Source organism: Colletotrichum godetiae (assembly GCF_030913485.1).
Source record: "Colletotrichum godetiae strain CBS 193.32 chromosome Unknown BDP55scaffold_3, whole genome shotgun sequence".
Lineage (NCBI taxonomy): Eukaryota > Fungi > Ascomycota > Sordariomycetes > Glomerellales > Glomerellaceae > Colletotrichum > Colletotrichum godetiae.
The window spans coordinates 1,778,452-1,794,465 of NW_026851251.1; the positions used below are offsets into that span (position 1 = coordinate 1,778,452).

Here is a 16,014-nt window from a genome sequence, read left to right on the forward strand (position 1 = left end):
ATGAGACTGGATCTTTTGGGAAGAGTGGTGATTCACTACCTAGTAGCGGAGTCAGTGGAAAGCGGAGGGTGGGAATGTCAGTCTTGCATTTAATCAGTCGACGGTTCCCTTCACTCGGGGAATAAAGGCGAGTGACACTCAAACCTAAAGTTTACACCGAACCTGGAACCCGCAAGTAGGACTCCGTACGAGGTTGGTCAACATACACCAATCCTCACTTGGCCGGTAATAAGGACATCTCAAGAGTTCCTCGAGACGCCACTATCAGAGACTCTCCGTTCATTTCCCGGCTAGTAACACTCTTAATACCACCAAGCAGGGCGATCCGCGGATTATTTACGCCTTTGCTTTGCCGTCTGTACAAGCAAATACTTCTTTAGCATTCAACTCAAGCCCCGAGGAAACAAAAACGGGCCGGACCTCGACTCACTCCATTAATTTAGAGTTTCGAGATGCCGTAGTCAGCCATCATTGGTCAGTCCCCCATCAAATTTGCCTAGTTGGGCAATGCGTCCCCAACCATTGCCGGTCGGAGAACCCTGCGCGGTCACTATCCGCCGGTAAACCAGTTGCCGGTGACCTCAACTGCAGTATGCGAGTTGATATCCAGTGGGTTCGTCTTTTGTCTTCGGGTGAAATGGAGTCCAGGAGTGTTGCTCGGCTTGACATGATTCCAAAGCTTCGTCCCTGATCAAATGATGCATCACCGAACCCCTTCGCGATTCATCTATGCTTCCGGTTATGTTTTCCTAGTAGATTGATACGCACAAGATCGATCCAGTGCCAATTGTCTGATGTTCAGTCCACCCGGGAAGTCAGAGCCTTTTGAGAACGCTTCGTAAACGCCTGTACCCGTAAAAGTCCCATGAGCATTTCCGGTTCAACTTGGGCCACAATTGTCCTTCAATTCCCGGCATTAATGCTGAGAAAATGACTCTAGATAGCCCTGTTGCCGCGCATCCCGAGGGACTGGTAACTCTGCAACGAGTCAAATAAAGAATGTAAAGAAATAGAGCAACCCACCTACCTTGGTCATGGTGCACATCCCCCGAGTCAAAAACCTCTCTTCATTGACAAAGACTTCTTTCCGTTGCAGTTCCATTCGTCAAGATACATATTGCCAAGACCTTGTCACTCAAAGCACGCGACGCCCCAGTGCTTCCAGCCAAACTTCGCAAACGCCAAGCACACGTCGTCCTAGCTCTTCTAGTCAAGCTTCGCTGACGCAAAATAGTCAAGATACAGCCACCGAAGAAGCTCAGGAAACATACTTCAACATGCCTTACATTCCCAACCTGCCTCAGATCCCCAACCGCTACGCTGCGGCCCATGCCAATCCCCAGGGTGAAGGCGATGCTCGCCCGACTGCGCTCCAAATCATCGAAGACGAGGGTCTACTTGGCAAGCTGGACGATATGGTAGCATTAGTCACTGGTGGCACCAATGGCATAGGCCTTGAGATCGTTCGGCATCTAGCCAAGACCGGTATGAGGGTTTTCTTCACCTCGCGTAATCTCGCGAAGGGCGAGAAAGTCAAAGCCCAGCTGCAAAGTGAGGATGCCGGCCTCAAGCTAGAGGTTGTGGAAATGGAGCTGAGTAGCTTGAAGAGTGTTAAGAAAGGCGCCGAACATGTTCTAGATAACACTGCGCGATTGGATATTCTCGTCAATAATGCTGGTAGGTGATATCGCCATCTTTCAGGCGCTGCGCTTCGTCGCTAACTTCAGCTTTCTTTAAGGCATTGCGGCAACACCGCGCGGCTACACGGAAGAAGGGTACGAGCAGCAGTTTGGTGTCAACTACCTCGCGCACTTTTACCTCTTCCACCTTCTCAAGCCTCTCCTACTGGACACGGCTGCGAACAATAACGTGAATGTGCGGGTCGTCACCACCTCCAGCACATCTCACACAGCCTCAACTGTCCTTCCGGAGAACAATTACGACACGTCGAACCCCAACGGTAAGGGCTACGAGCCTGGTATATCTTACGCCCACTCCAATACGGCAAAGATATGGTTTTGCAACGAAGTCGAGCGCCGCTACGGATCTGACGGCATTCACGCCATCAGCATCCATCCCGGTGGCTTCGGCAGTGGCTTGATGGAGTCTTCGGACGAGGAGACTCGCAAAATGCTGGAGAAACTTATCCAGATGCCTCACATCAGAAAGGTGTGGAAGAGCGTTCAGCAAGGTGCTGCTACAAGTGTGCTAGCGTGTGTCGGTAAGCAGTACGATGGCGTTGGCGGGTTCTACATGGAGGACTGTGGTGTTAGCAAGCCCATTCCCGATGATACCAACTGGGCCGGATATGGATTCAAGTCGTGGGCATTTGATGAAGAGGGAGAGAAGAAGCTCTGGGCTGATTCATTGAAAATGGTCGGATTGGAGGATGAGCACTAGCGGATTGTTTGTCTCGTGGACCCCCCGCCTAGCACCTGAATTGATTTTGCATATTTTCTTCTTTTAAGATAGTCAACTCTGTCAATTATTTCTGAGGCATGATTGAAAATTTGAAGCTATCGTGACAGCACTAAGGTTGTGGGAGGTTAATGAACAAGCCATACTTGTACAGACACAGATTTTGGAGGTTTAGGCAATGGGCTATTTTATTCATCTATCGTAATTATTAGCACATTCTACCAGTTCCATAATTCAGTCTCCATATTTGATCGTATTACGTTGTCCTTGATGAAGTAAATCAAGATCTTGGGCTCTGGGACCGAAAGCTAGACCGTGAGAGCCAAGTAGGACCTTGTAGGCAAGTCGAGCCGAGGTTTTGCTGTATGCCCTCATGCACTCGTTCAATACTAGCAACTTACCCTATGGAGTAAGAACATAAAACACGAGCTGTGGATATCGCGATCTAGGCATCTTGTTCTGGCGTTTGGATCGAGCATAAGTTGAGTATGTGGGTTTCCCGACTTCTTATGTTTTATTGGGTATCGCAGACGAGAAAAGTTTAGCTGTCGAAACTGATAGACAGCGCTCGGTCCAGTGTGAAGGTAACGTTCTCTGCTCCTGGTCTTTCCATAATAGGACTCTCGTATACTCGATTAGGACAATACGATCGGCGATGAATCATGAGAAATAGCGGTTTTCCCTGGTTGCCAATATGTGCAAGCAAGCTGATTGGTATCTCCGCTCTGTCAAAACTCTAAAAGTACAGATATTATTCATCCTGGTCATGGCTAGTGACAATTACAGTCTCAGAAATACACTCAAGTGGGCAGCAGATGCGCGGAAACTCGAGGTCAAAGCCTGGCCCCGGTCCCCGGCAACGCAGCCATGATCATCGGCGAACCCAGTTGGGCTATGAATCGCGATGGCAACACCACCAAAGCCATTAGAATTTAGAATAAAGGTACCTAATTACCAACTATACTCTTCACCTCATATTTTCCTACTACTGGTTGTTTTCATGCCAATATTAGATCTTGGCTTCAAAGTTCTCTTTCAGTTAATTCAAGCTCAACTATTTTACTACTCCTGAACGCTCTACCAGAATTCTATCAACCATGTCGCGCCCTGAAAGTCTCGGAGATCCCCTAAAGAAAGAATGGCAGTCCAGCGAAGCTCTAGCGAACGGATCCTCGCTGGCTAGCAGCATGAAAGGCAGCGACGATTCGACCGGTACGACCGAATCGCAAGAGAAGACGGAACCCGAACCCGAGGCAGATGAGCCACCATACCCGACAGGTGTTCAGCTGGGGCTCATTGTCTTTGCGCTGTTTTGCTCGGTCTTCATCGTAGCCGTTAGTCAGACAGTTCTTGCAACAGCAATCCCGACCATCACGAGCGTCTTCAACAGTTCCGACGACATTGCTTGGTACAGCACGGGAGAACAGATCACGGCTGTTGCGTTACAACTTCCCTTCGGTCAAGCGTACTCACTCTTCAATAATAAATGGACATTCTTGACTTCGGTGGTTATCTATCTCGCTGGTAGCGCAGTTTGTGGCTCTGCGCCGACGTCAGTTGCCTTGATCATCGGTAGAGCTATCCAGGGTGTAGGCATGGCAGGGGTATTCGGCGGCTCATTCATCGTCATTGCTCGCATCACGCCGCTTAGAAAGCGAAGTCTGTTTGCTGGTTTATTTGGTGCTGCGTATGCCATAGCCAGTGTTATCGGGCCTATCATGGGTACGTCGCTGGTTATATATCGCGATCTGGGCGCAATTCTGACGTTTCTGTAGGCGGTGCCATCACGCAGAGAGCCTCTTGGAGATGGTGCTTTTACTGTAAGCTTTCTTCTTCTTCTCCACATCGCCAGGTCTTTATCTAATTAGAACAGTCAATCTTCCGATTGGAGCTGTAGTAGTCGCGGTCGTCATTTTCTGTTTGCCCCCATCCCTCTGCCGGACCTCCACAGAGCTCAACTCCATGACCCCTATTCAACTGGCAAAGAAGTTTGATCTTCTCGGTACTACTCTTTTACTAGCTTCTCTGGTCTGTCTGATGCTGGCCTTACAATGGGGCGGCGGCGAGTACCCATGGAACGACGCGCGCGTTATTGCAGTCTTGATTGTGTTCGGCGTCAATCTCCTCCCGTGGATGGCACTACAGTACTTCCAGGGCGATGATGCCACAGTACCTCTCAGCATTGTTAAGCAGCGCTCCGTTGCGTCTTCTAATCTTTACTTGCTCTTTTTGAACGGAGCCTTTGGTGTCTTTATCTTTTATCTGCCTGTTTGGTAGGTTTTGGAAACAAGCACCTGTCCAAGTTCTGTTGTTAACATGGAGACTATCAGGTTCCAATCTATTCGGGGAGATGACGCTGAATCTTCTGGCTTGAAACAGCTGGCACTCTGCATTAGCACCGCCGTCGGTTCAATTGCAGCTGGAGGCCTTGTCATGGCGATTGGTTTCTACAACCCATTCGTGATTGCGGGTTCCGTTTTAGTCACAGCCGGTTCTGCACTCCTAATGACCATCAAAGCTGATGCTGCACTTGGCATACTGTAAGCTCTTCCAATCATGTTCCCTTGATCCTTCAGATGACTGATACCATCTTTTAGCGTTGGGGCTCAGATCTTAGTCGGAGCTGGCGTCGGTGTCGGAGCCGAACAGGCCAACGTCGCCGTCCAGACAGTACTGCCCAATGAAAAGATTCCCAAGGGTACGAGTCTGACACTTTTCACGAGACTCTTAGGAGTCGCTCTTTCGGTGCCTATTGCGCAGAGTGTTTTCCAGCAAGAACTCTCCAAGAATCTTGGTAATTCAGTCGCTGCCAAGATTTACGGCGATGGAGGTGCAACACAGATCAAGGAGAACTTGCAAAAGATTTTCGGGAACGGTACCTCCGAGTATAACAGTGCTTTGGATAAGGTCAACACTTCGTTGACAAGAACCTTCATGCTGGCCATGATCTTAGCCGCGATCTCTCTCCTGTTTGCGATTCTCTTGGAGTGGAAGAACGTCAAAAAGGAGAAGAGGATATTTGACGATGCAAAGGAACAGAAGAGCCAGCCCGAAAAGTGATATAGCCTGGCCCAATAACCAAGTAAAGCTCCGGCTTCGATGTATATCAGTACACGAGAGCCCTTTTTCGCCAGTGGCGTTGACTGTACATAGAGACAGTTTACCAACAATATAAGCACAAAAAACTGGCGAAGCCTTGTGAAAGACTTGGCTTATGATGTAAGACACTTTTCTACTCTTTCCAGAGTCTGAACATTAAATAACATCTGAGAAGCACTTGAGGAAGTGATACGGTCTAAAAAACCCCGTATCTACTTCACTTAGTTGCCGGTAAATGACAAGCGTGCCATTTTGCTATTTGTGAGACCAGTACATAGGTGCTATTTACTTGTTTGGTCCTAGTAGATAGATATCAGCAGAAACTCAGAAAGCCCATTTAGGCGAGCTCAAGGTCACAAAACCAATAACCTCTGCGTCAGCAATTTAGTTAATGCCTACATTACCTTAGAAACATCAGATCATAGATTATCATGAAAATACTACGGTAGTTCATGGCCATGCTCAAATATTCTACTAGCCCATCAATTCCATTGTTCAATGCTGTATAATCTGAGGAAATCACGAGGTGAAAGAGCGTTCCGCTACACTCCCCGACACATTAATCGTCGTTTCCTCTTCAAAAGAAGGGAACCCAAATGTTTCACGGCCAGATCCCCAAATATTCACTATAAGCTTAAGATTTGACATTGGTTACAACATTGCTCCGAAACTCGTAAGGCTTGATTAGGAAGGCGGAGTCATCCCACTGGCTCAGTTATAGGACCGGGAATTGAGGTTGAGCTCGGGTCGGGGAATCGGGATTGACACCGCGAACCACCGGCAAATCGACCATAGAACCCGGAGAAACTCATTGGATGACAGAACTCATCCCAAATTGATCGGGCTTGGCACCGGGACTTGGCAAAGATCGGTGTTTCCTAGTCCATCGATTTCTGTATGGTTCAGTGACGATGGTCAGTGGCTCGTAGAGCCGGCACCTCGGCACAGGATCTTGGTAAAGCATGCGCCTGTTTGGGCTCAGTCCTATGAAAGACATCGAACGCCCACAAGACGGGGTTGGGTTTGTCCACGATCCAAGCACGAGTAAACCGAGACCGATTCCGAATCTTTGGACACATTCGTTTCGACGCATCAAGCAGAGTTTTGGATAGCTCCTAGCCCGATCAAGACTACGTATGTGGCTACATTCGTTGGACGCCGCCCAGTCTATGAGAATGCTTTCGCTACCGGGCCATGCGGCCGTTGTTTTGGCGGCCGCAGGCATGGTCGGCGGCGTGGTTGCGAAAGAGGCGGGCATCGCAGGACAAGGACTAATTGGCTATGGTATCACCATGTACCAGGTTAGTTGTTGTATTCGACGTCGTGGATTATCATGCACTAACTCCCTTTTGAGCCCCTGTGTGCGTACTCATGCCGTGTGGCGCTCTCAGCCAGTCCGCTTAACTGCAGCAACGTGATGGAAGTTCACGGCATGACCATGGCTGATACATCTCCGGAGTGCTATGCCAACGACAACGCCTTCCTTACTTCTTTCGCATGGTGCATTCACACGGTGAGTGAGGTTCTCTGTAACGACCGAAATAGACTGCTGATTAGCACGTTCGCCATAGAGATGTACTGATCTCCCAATATGGGAGATAGAAAAGTATTGGCAGTCAACAGAAGCAAGCATTCGGAATAGTCACAGGAGACTTGACGAACCAGGTGTCAATGTCAACGCCTATCCTCCGCCTCCGAAGTGGACCTACCAGGAGGCACTCATCAACGTTAATGGAACCCCTACAGCCACTGTGGTGTTTGCTATGCCACTGAATGAAAAGTCTCTGGTTTCAGATGCAGACTACCAAGTACAGTACAACACCATGGGGATGTTTGAGAAGATGGAGGTTGCCCACGAGAAATACGGGTAGGTCCTGCTTTATACGTTCTAGGATGTAATCTTGCTAACCTTGTAAAAGTCTCATCCTGATCGCGCTTGGCGCGGCAGTCCCGATTTTCTTCTCTTTGCTTCGATTCATCCCGTTGCCCAAGTTGCTTATCTCCAAGATCCACGCCGTCTTCATTGACCCACCGTTGTTTGGGCGGAGACACAAGGCTCCTTATTTTAACCTGCTGATCATGCCCACACGTGGTCAGGCGATACTGATCTCTTACATGGTAGCCATCAACGTCGTCCTCAGTGGTGTTGGCTACGACTCGGCCCAACCAAATGCCTGGTGGGTCAACGACAGGGACCAGGAGCTCTTGACATCCTTCAGCAACCGCGTGGGAGTCTTGAGCTTTGCCAATCTACCGCTGCTCATCCTCTACGCCGGGAGGAACAACTTCTTGTATTGGGTTACGGACTGGACCCAGTCCACTTTCATGCTCTTGCATCGGTGGACGGCGTATTTTTGTACTCTCCAGGCCTGCCTTCACTCGGCAGCTTGGCTTCAGATCTACGTCAGCATGGGTCAGCATGATATCGAAGCAAAGCTGCCCTATTGGGTCTGGGGTATCATTGGCACGCTGGCCATGAGTATACTATTGCCGGCTTCGGCCATCCCCTTCCGCGCTAAGCTATATGAGCTCTTCTTAGCTGTACACATCGTACTCGCTGTCTTCGCCGTGGTCGGATCTTACCTACACATTGTCTACAGATTCCAAAACCAGTGGGGCTATGAGATCTGGATGTACATCTGCTTCGCCGTTTGGGGATTCGACCGGGTGGCAAGAGTGATCCGAATGGCAAGAAATGGTTTGATGTGGGCGGACATCACCATCATCGACGAGGAGTACATGCAGCTGGATATCGACGGCGCATTGGGGAGGGGACATGCCTACCTCTACTTCCCATCACTTACATGGCGACCTTGGGAGAGCCACCCGTTCTCTATTTTGGCCTCCAGAGTGAAGCCTGCTTCAGCAAAGTCGATGAACAGTATCATGCCCCCTCAGAGTTCGAGCAACTCCTACTCAAAAGAGTCGAGTGTCATGGAGGTGGCCCCCCTCAAGGAAAAGTCCCGTGTTGGGCTGTCGTTCCTGGTTAGATCCTTCACTGGGGCAACAGGAATGCTTCGCTCTCACACTCGGGTACCAGTCTTTGTCGAGGCAGGATACCTTCCACACCACGACCTCAGCAAATATCAGAGACTTGTCTGTATCATAGGAGGTGTTGCCATCACAGCTGTGACTCCAGTATTGCAGACTTATCCCGGAACTGCGAAACTGTACTGGTCTTCACGAACTGAAGGGCTTGTTCAGAGTGTCGATCTAACCGGCGCTGATGCAAATGTTTCTATCGGCAACAGGTTCAGGCTTCAAGCGGTTTTGGAAGAAGAAATCGGAAATGCAGATGGCAGTTTGGCGGTCGTCGTCAGTGGCCCTGCGCCAATGGTGGATGAAGCTCGCTGCCTTGTGAGCGAACTTGCACTGCGGGCACCCATTCCGATCACCTTTATCGACGAAACGTACATATGGTAACTTCAATCAGTCTATTACTGCAATGTATGCCTTGAATTCACTGGCAATCACCGTCTGGAACGGAATTTAGGGACAGAGTATCACTTAGCGATATCATAGCTCAATATTGAACTCAGAGCATCAAGATAGATGAGACCTGGTTGTTTCGTCCACGACCGACGCTTTCTTAGGAAGATTTTTTTTTCCTTCTCCCGGTAGAATAGCAACAACATCTCCAAGTATTGAATACATGGAAGACAGTGTAGCGTTTCGAAGTTTCAATGCATTAGGAAACCTCTCGATTTCCCCACATCAGAGTTGTCCCATCAACTGCCAGATGGCGTTAGTACGTAGACACGTACTTTGATAGGGGGGGATGAATGATCTAATAATCTAACTTTATTTCCCTTACATCCGCCTATAAATAATCTCGAATAGAGCAAAATTAGAGAAAGATTAGAGACGGATGTAATGGCGCTATCCAATAGTTAATGGGATACCAGTAATTTGCAATAATGCCTTTGCTGCCGCGGTAGGAAAATGCGCAAAGCTTCGATTTCTACGATAGCAAGGAAGTTAAGTAGCTCTTGGTGTTCCAATGTCGAGTGTTTCTGAAAGTGGTGTGAGTGAAGCGGGGAACGACACTTAACGGTGCTGAATCTAGTCCTAATACAATCAATGTGGCATCTCACTTGCATCTAAACGACAAGCCTTGGCCTGAACTGGACATCACAGGACACTGTCTTCTATAATTAGTATGCGTAGGATGTGGCACAGTTGGGTGCTGAACCTGCTAAATGACGATCTTATAGTTGTCGGCGAATCAAAAGCTGTGATCAAGGGTCGTATATGGCTGCCTATCCTTCATACAGACTACCTACGTATCTCACAGCTGCTCCAAAAAGGAAGCTTGGCGGCCATCAAAAGGAGAATGAGTCCATGCGAAGGCCTCCTTGTGAAACACATTCATGAATCTGTGATCGGACTTTGCAAGGAATTGAACTTCAGTCTCTTGGAACATCTCAACTGCATTTGACGATCTACTTTGAGCGAAAAGTTAAGCGGATGAGCCGACTGCAACCAACCGAGTCGTGGACGGCGCCGTCACTTCAACCCGTCGACTTCATCAACAACTGTACAACTTACGGCGCGTTCGCAGCACCATATCTTCGTCATGGGGCTCAAAGAGTTCCAATAACAGACGTGGAGGCGTATCTGATCGATGCACTTAGACATAATGATGCGTCGACGATACTACCATCGAGAGCTCAACTCATCGGATGGTACGACAATCTCACTGCGAACGAGCCCGATACCTGGGCCCTTTCACAAATGCGCGAACCGCCTAGTTTCCTCCCGATCTGGGTAAACAGAACTGAAATGGGGAGCTTTGATGAGGAGTGCGCTGTGGAGCTTTGCTCCAATCTCGACTTCGAAATGGATGGTGATATTGTTGGAATCGGGGTAGGTACATCCTTGAATTCCCAAATTTCATGGGAAAATTATGCCTTTGAAATTCCCAAGATATTGCAAATTCTAGTGACGTATCAGTGGTCTAACCGCGGGTCTAGATCATGGCCTCATACTATAGCGAGGGAATCCTTGCAACAATCTTCAGCTTTCTGATCATCTTAGGTCGCCTCGTCGAGCATAGGTACGCCAGCAAAGTTTCCAAGGTACCTGGTCTTACTTCTCGATTCTACGAAGCGGCTTCCGCTTGCACAAAGAGCCTCTTTGACGCTGGGGCGGTCATTTGTCTAGCGACGCTATCCGGCACCATTATCGTTGGGGCTCACTCGGACGACTTTGAGGGAACGATCGATGCCTGGCATCTCGGCGATAGTCTCATAGTCAACGATCTGGAGGCAGCGCAGTTCTCGGCATTCTTCAGTCTTTGTCCTGTGATACTGATCTACACCTTCTTGTCGGAAACCTGGGGAGGGCGGCGACTGTATCTCGGATGCTCGGTATTGGTTGTGCTGTACGCCTTTTCTTTATATGCGACCTTTTTCACGTATGGCCCCCGGGATCGGCATTATTCGAATCACATGGTGGAATTATGGGAGACTTTCCAAATGTTGGGTTGTCTAAAAGGTACCAAAGAGACTATCGTGCGCTCTTCGCGAGAATCGTATGTGACCATAACGGTTCTGTGGTCGGTACTGAATGCAATCCTCATCTTCTATTTCGTGCCGACATGGCTCAAAACGATACCGAGAAAACGAAAGACAGAAACACCTTCTTTGCGACAAGACCGTGGCCCCGATTATCGATCCAACACCTGGCCTTTGAGTCGAGCTGATGGGAGAGTGCGAGCCTTTGGGAGTAGCAGTCCCGGAGAGAGGCTGAATCAACATCTCGCTACTTTGATTTCCAAAGTACATATTTTGTGTTACTGGTCCTCCTCGCCTTGATTTGGTACCTGCTCTTCCTGCTGTACCGCGTCCGAAGGAGGACATTAGACATTACAGGGCGTCCTAGTGATCGGCAAAGCTGGAGCTTAGGACAAATTGTTGCTTTAGCAACGTGGATCCCAGTAGTCGTGGAGTTTCTGTACATGTGTATCTGTAAGTCTATGCTTATTCTCCCGTCATGTGGCTTACTTTTGGCGTAGTACTAATGTGTCTATAGTTGGAATGAAGTCAGGTTTGGAGGGACGATTACCGGCCGGCTACGAGGCTGTTGCTGTGACCACTGGACTCGATGACAGCGCTGAACATGTTCCTCTCCGGACTGTTGGGACATAGAACGGGAACCATAGCACAGAAATATTTCGCATACCCTTTGATTCATGAGTTCGGCCAAGGCCTTCGGCCCTGTTACCGTTCATGACACCTTTCATGAAGTTCTGAAATGTACTACCAACTTGCCATCCATGGATATAACCGAAAGAAATGAACTTAATAAGATAGGCATATGTTGTTATGGACAGCAAATAACTACCACTCAGCGAACATCGCGTTCAAACAATCTCCAAGAATGATCTAGAAATTTCGGATGAAGAACTCGGTGTTCAAGATATCCTGCCCATTTGATGATGAGGTGCTCATTGTCTCCCTAGGCAATTACGAAATGTATCACATGGTAAAATGAGATCATCAGGCTTGGGTCATCACAGACGCTCTCACTCTCACTCGCACTCGCGTGTCTGGTAGTCATTGCGTATCTGATGATGAGATGACACTGATATGCAAGTAAGCGGGATTGGGGAGTTTGAGTGCGGAATTGTGTAGCTTTATGCTTGCCCAAGCTCCGATAAGCGATAAGCTCCAAGCGATGTGCTTGGCCCTCGCGAACCTGCCGCCGTGCCGCTGTGAGATTCAGACGCCTCGGCAGGCCCCTTTCATCACAAGCAGAAGGCGCAAATCAATGCTGTGACAATTCACAGCGATGGATAACCTTTCAAGAAACAACACAACTCATTGAAAGATGCCAAGCGGTACTTGCACGCGGCTGGCCATCGTGGCCGCCGTCTTCCTCATCGCGGCAATCTTCCTAGTTCCCCAGCTACCCCATGTAGGCTACAATGTGCCCACCCAGGTCGGCCACAACACCCCAACGAACGACGGCAAAGATGTTTCGACCGGTGCCGGTAAACCGAATGGCCCCATTGACGATCATGTCAACAATGTGATCACATCCTTGGCTTCTATCGCTACAACACAGAGCATAGCCGACGCGCCCCCGAAGCCAACTCCTGGCTCCACAAGCGCGAAACCCGATGCGAAGAAGGCCTCCAAGCTCGAAGCTGGCCAGTCGCTGTCGCCATTCCGTCTCGCGTCCCCGAACGGGCGCTACGAACTCAACCTCCTCGATAGCGGTTCACTCTCGCTCCTCGACACCAAAACAGAGATCGAGCTGTTTACGTCCGATACCGAGTACCATTGGCCTGTAGCATGGCAGGTCGAGCTCACACAGGAGGGCGTGCTGATGCTCTCCTGGGCCAACGAGACCGCTGCCCCGTATGGCGCAACGCCATGGATCTCGAACCTCCTACCTGAATGCGCTTCTATTGAGACTGGTGACGAGAAGCCGGTTCTAGAGCTTTTGGATTCTGGAAAGCTGCATATTCGCGCTGGAAGCAAGACGACGTGCCTCCTTCACCGCGCCACAGATGACATGGGACGTCTCGCGATCGTGTATACTGGCTTCTTGCGCACGTACCTGAAGACTTGCAAGGAGCAGAACAATAAGCTCGTCAAGACTTGGACTGGAAGCGGCGGTGTTGATGTACACGTGTTTACGTACCTGGAAGATGTCGTGCACGATTCCAGTGACCCAGTGGACAAGGACAGCATAACCAAGCACCTCAAGTCATGCTTCGGAGACGCGCTCAAGACTGTGGAGATTCTCAAACTGGACGATGTCAAGGAGAACGCCGTGGATCCTCCCGAGGTGCTGGTGAAGGAGTGTGGCAACGATAAGCTTAACCATCAGCTCAGCCAATGGAAGGCGCTGTACCTCGCCAGCCTGCAAGTTCAGAGCTACATGATCAAGGAGGGCATATCCTACGACTACATCTACAAGGGCCGTCTTGATCTGCTGTACTGGGGCGACTCGCCTGCCCTGTCGTCACTCAAGGTGCCTGGTAACGGCATCCTCGCACCCCGCGTTACACTGGATTGGACCTGGTACGCCATGCTCCACGATGGCGAATTACGCGCAGGCGTTACAGACATCACCGCCTTTGGGCGCCCCAATGCGATGTTCACTTATCTCGCGCTCTACCGCGAGTTCATCCACATGCGGACTCTGGAGAAGGAGACAGCGAAGTGGAAGGGCTTTAATACCAAGACCAGGGAGAAGAAGCCAGAGGGCCAGGAGGGCTGTACGCCTGAAGGTATACTGGCGTACTGGCTGCGGATCAATGGCATCGCTGTGAAGACGGACTGGCAGTTCAAGATGGGTTTGTTACGCGGAGACGGGAAGGTCATCTTCACTTGCCCTGAGGGCAGAGGTTGGCTGTGCCCTGGTTTCATCCCACAGGTTCATGACGATGGAACCCTGTTTTGAATAGTTGTAGTATGATACGGATAATGACACCGTTACCATCGAGATTACAGGCACAAGGTATTCGCTACCTCAATCATATTGGATGCAAATCTAAATGCCACAGTGATAGGCGGCGTCTGTGACGGGCTTCCTTGGCCTCGTTATTCGTTACCCAGGATATCAAAGGGATTTGAAGACAATTTCTTCTCGGGCCTCATCCGAGGCTCTGCATCAGCCATCTTCTTCCGTTTCTTCTTCTGATTTTTGGCTTCTTTTGGTGGCAAGAGGAGGTCTGCGGGCATACCCAGCGCCGTGGCAACCTTGCCCAGCGCGCCGCTACTTTTCATACTCGCAAGAAGGCGCATTGTCCCGTCGACTGATGGAAATTCAGTGAGGGATGGCAGCGTGGACAGCAACTCGCGCAGTTGCTTCGAGCCCTGGATCGGGTCCTTGGCTCCGATCTCGAACATGAGGTCCAGAACTTGGGCCAAGATACGCAGAGAGTAAAGCGTCGCGTGCACCTGTGCCGACAAGTGAACCACATCCCACGGAACGAGATTCGAGTCTGCCGCCACCGATTGAGCCAGCTTGATGGAGTTCAGACACGCGTCCAGCTTATCCTCTTCCTGCGCGTGCGCGAGAATCAGCTGCAGGCTCACCGCCTGCCAGGCCGAGTCCTTTTGGCTTATGCTAGCTTTTGCCTTGGTCAAGGTCTTGAGGAGGGCATCCATCGAGTCCTTGATCCAAGGCCGGGGCAGCATCGCCATGTACTTGCCCTGGTTCACGCCGGATGACATTCTCCGGTACTCCCTCACATGGGAAACGGCGCCCTTGCGGAGAAGACAGGTGAGGCTGTACGCTAGTTGCCGTACAGAGGCGCTGGTGTCCCACGCACTGGCGCGGGCCGGACAGTCTAGCAGGGGCGGGAGGCACATCATGCAGCCCGCGGCGCCGGATTCGCCCGCGGGCGGCTTCGCTACCCCGGAGTAGCCCACGCACTGCAGGACGACCTCGGAGAGCCTTGCGTCGAGGTAGAGTTTGTCAAGGCTGCCTAGTACCGGCACAGCGCTCCAGTCTATGGTCTCTAGGGTCTCGTATGGTGTGCAGAAGGCGCGGAACTCTTCTGGGTTTGAGATGTCGCCCTTGCAGTTTTCGAGGACTTGTGCAAATTTGGGCCGGGTGGACTTGAAGAGCTCGTAGGCGAATCTGCGCATGCCTTGATCTTCTGGTAGCTGTAGGCGTTTTGCAATCTCGGAGGGTGAGAATTTGGGGCCCAGGAGAGCGGATTTGTCGTCCTCTGTGGTGCCGATGTGGAGGTCTCTGAAGAAGGCAACGGATCCCGTCTTCAAATCGTGGACGGTCAGATCGGAATCTGAGGTCAGGATAGTTCCTCCGTTGCGCAAGACGTCTTCTGCGCAGTAGGAATCTGCTTCACCGGGGACCAGGCGGACGAGAGATGCATACTTTTCGGTCGATTCTAGCTTGTCGACGATGGCTGCGACAAGGAATGCTGGTGGTGGGATCAGGGGCTGGTCTCGTTTGGGGGCGTCGGTTGGGAAGAGAGGTGGCAGTGAGAGACGTGTTGATGAGATTTGTTTCGCTGGACATCCATTAGGGAACCCTGAGCGAAAGACCTTGAGGGATGAAGAGACCTTGAGTATCCTCTCCAGGCGAACTTCTGCTTTTGATGCTGGGAGGAAGCCGTCAAAGTAGATGGCGGAGCTTGTTAAACGTCAGCTCAGGTTTCTTGATGCTCGGGAAAAAAGGTTTACATGGATATGTCGTGACTAGTGACAGCCTCTAACCATCCTATTGCAGTTCTTCCGAGCAGATCGTAGGATGGTAGACCTGAAGTGCTTCTTGTGCAGAGATGGTAGATATGGTATGCCAAGGCAGGGCCATCAATGACGACTCTGTCGCCATCGAGAGCCCCGAACACTCCATAAGGAGAGAGATGGTTCAGAAGATGAGGAATTCCCATGATTGTACGATGATTCTGTCTCACGGACTAACATTAGAACTACAACATGTATGGAGGCTGGCTCACACATGGTCTCGAGATTTAAGCAGCCAGTCATCCGCAAAATCTCTTCCACTGACCTA

The 16,014-nt window shown here is 50.3% G+C and overlaps 6 protein-coding genes across 6 annotated transcripts; 5 read left to right on the forward strand and 1 right to left on the reverse strand.

Annotated features, from left to right (window-relative positions):
* Window positions 1-1,277: 1,277 nt before the first annotated feature.
* Window positions 1,278-2,400, forward strand: BDP55DRAFT_690112 (short-chain dehydrogenase; the record flags this gene model as incomplete). Its single annotated transcript, XM_060576822.1, has 2 exons — window positions 1,278-1,677; window positions 1,739-2,400. The coding sequence occupies 2 exons, from the start codon at window positions 1,278-1,280 to the stop codon at window positions 2,398-2,400; spliced, it is 1,062 nt and encodes a 353-aa protein (XP_060435919.1).
* Window positions 2,401-3,605: 1,205 nt separating this feature from the next.
* On the forward strand, window positions 3,606-5,478 carry BDP55DRAFT_540467 (MFS transporter; the record flags this gene model as incomplete). The annotated part of the gene is made up of 5 exons (XM_060568124.1): window positions 3,606-4,140; window positions 4,194-4,238; window positions 4,292-4,691; window positions 4,749-4,958; window positions 5,016-5,478. The coding sequence occupies 5 exons, from the start codon at window positions 3,606-3,608 to the stop codon at window positions 5,476-5,478; spliced, it is 1,653 nt and encodes a 550-aa protein (XP_060435920.1).
* A 1,262-nt stretch (window positions 5,479-6,740) lies between these two features.
* Window positions 6,741-8,940, forward strand: BDP55DRAFT_540485 (ferric reductase transmembrane component 4; the record flags this gene model as incomplete). The annotated part of the gene is made up of 5 exons (XM_060568127.1): window positions 6,741-6,818; window positions 6,872-7,030; window positions 7,089-7,132; window positions 7,169-7,384; window positions 7,437-8,940. The coding sequence occupies 5 exons, from the start codon at window positions 6,741-6,743 to the stop codon at window positions 8,938-8,940; spliced, it is 2,001 nt and encodes a 666-aa protein (XP_060435921.1).
* A 577-nt stretch (window positions 8,941-9,517) lies between these two features.
* On the forward strand, window positions 9,518-12,105 carry BDP55DRAFT_710788 (uncharacterized protein; the record flags this gene model as incomplete). Its single annotated transcript, XM_060578163.1, has 5 exons — window positions 9,518-9,541; window positions 9,928-10,383; window positions 10,491-11,050; window positions 11,299-11,486; window positions 11,551-12,105. 5 exons carry the CDS (start codon window positions 9,518-9,520, stop codon window positions 11,664-11,666), a joined length of 1,344 nt encoding a protein of 447 aa, XP_060435922.1. The 3' UTR covers window positions 11,667-12,105.
* Window positions 12,106-12,210: 105 nt separating this feature from the next.
* On the forward strand, window positions 12,211-14,002 carry BDP55DRAFT_217811 (uncharacterized protein). Its single transcript, XM_060566049.1, has one exon. The coding sequence runs from the start codon at window positions 12,349-12,351 to the stop codon at window positions 13,930-13,932; it is 1,584 nt and encodes a 527-aa protein (XP_060435923.1). The 5' UTR covers window positions 12,211-12,348; the 3' UTR covers window positions 13,933-14,002.
* A 70-nt stretch (window positions 14,003-14,072) lies between these two features.
* Window positions 14,073-15,892, reverse strand: BDP55DRAFT_541357 (XPG domain containing-domain-containing protein; the record flags this gene model as incomplete). The annotated part of the gene is made up of 2 exons (XM_060568211.1): window positions 14,073-15,633; window positions 15,684-15,892. The coding sequence occupies 2 exons, from the start codon at window positions 15,890-15,892 to the stop codon at window positions 14,073-14,075; spliced, it is 1,770 nt and encodes a 589-aa protein (XP_060435924.1).
* Window positions 15,893-16,014: the final 122 nt, after the last annotated feature.

Excerpts from the sequence above, each read along its gene's own strand:
- BDP55DRAFT_217811 (XM_060566049.1), top strand. The coding sequence starts at position 12,349 with ATGCCAAGCGGTACTTGCACGCGGCTGGCCATCGTGGCCGCCGTCTTC.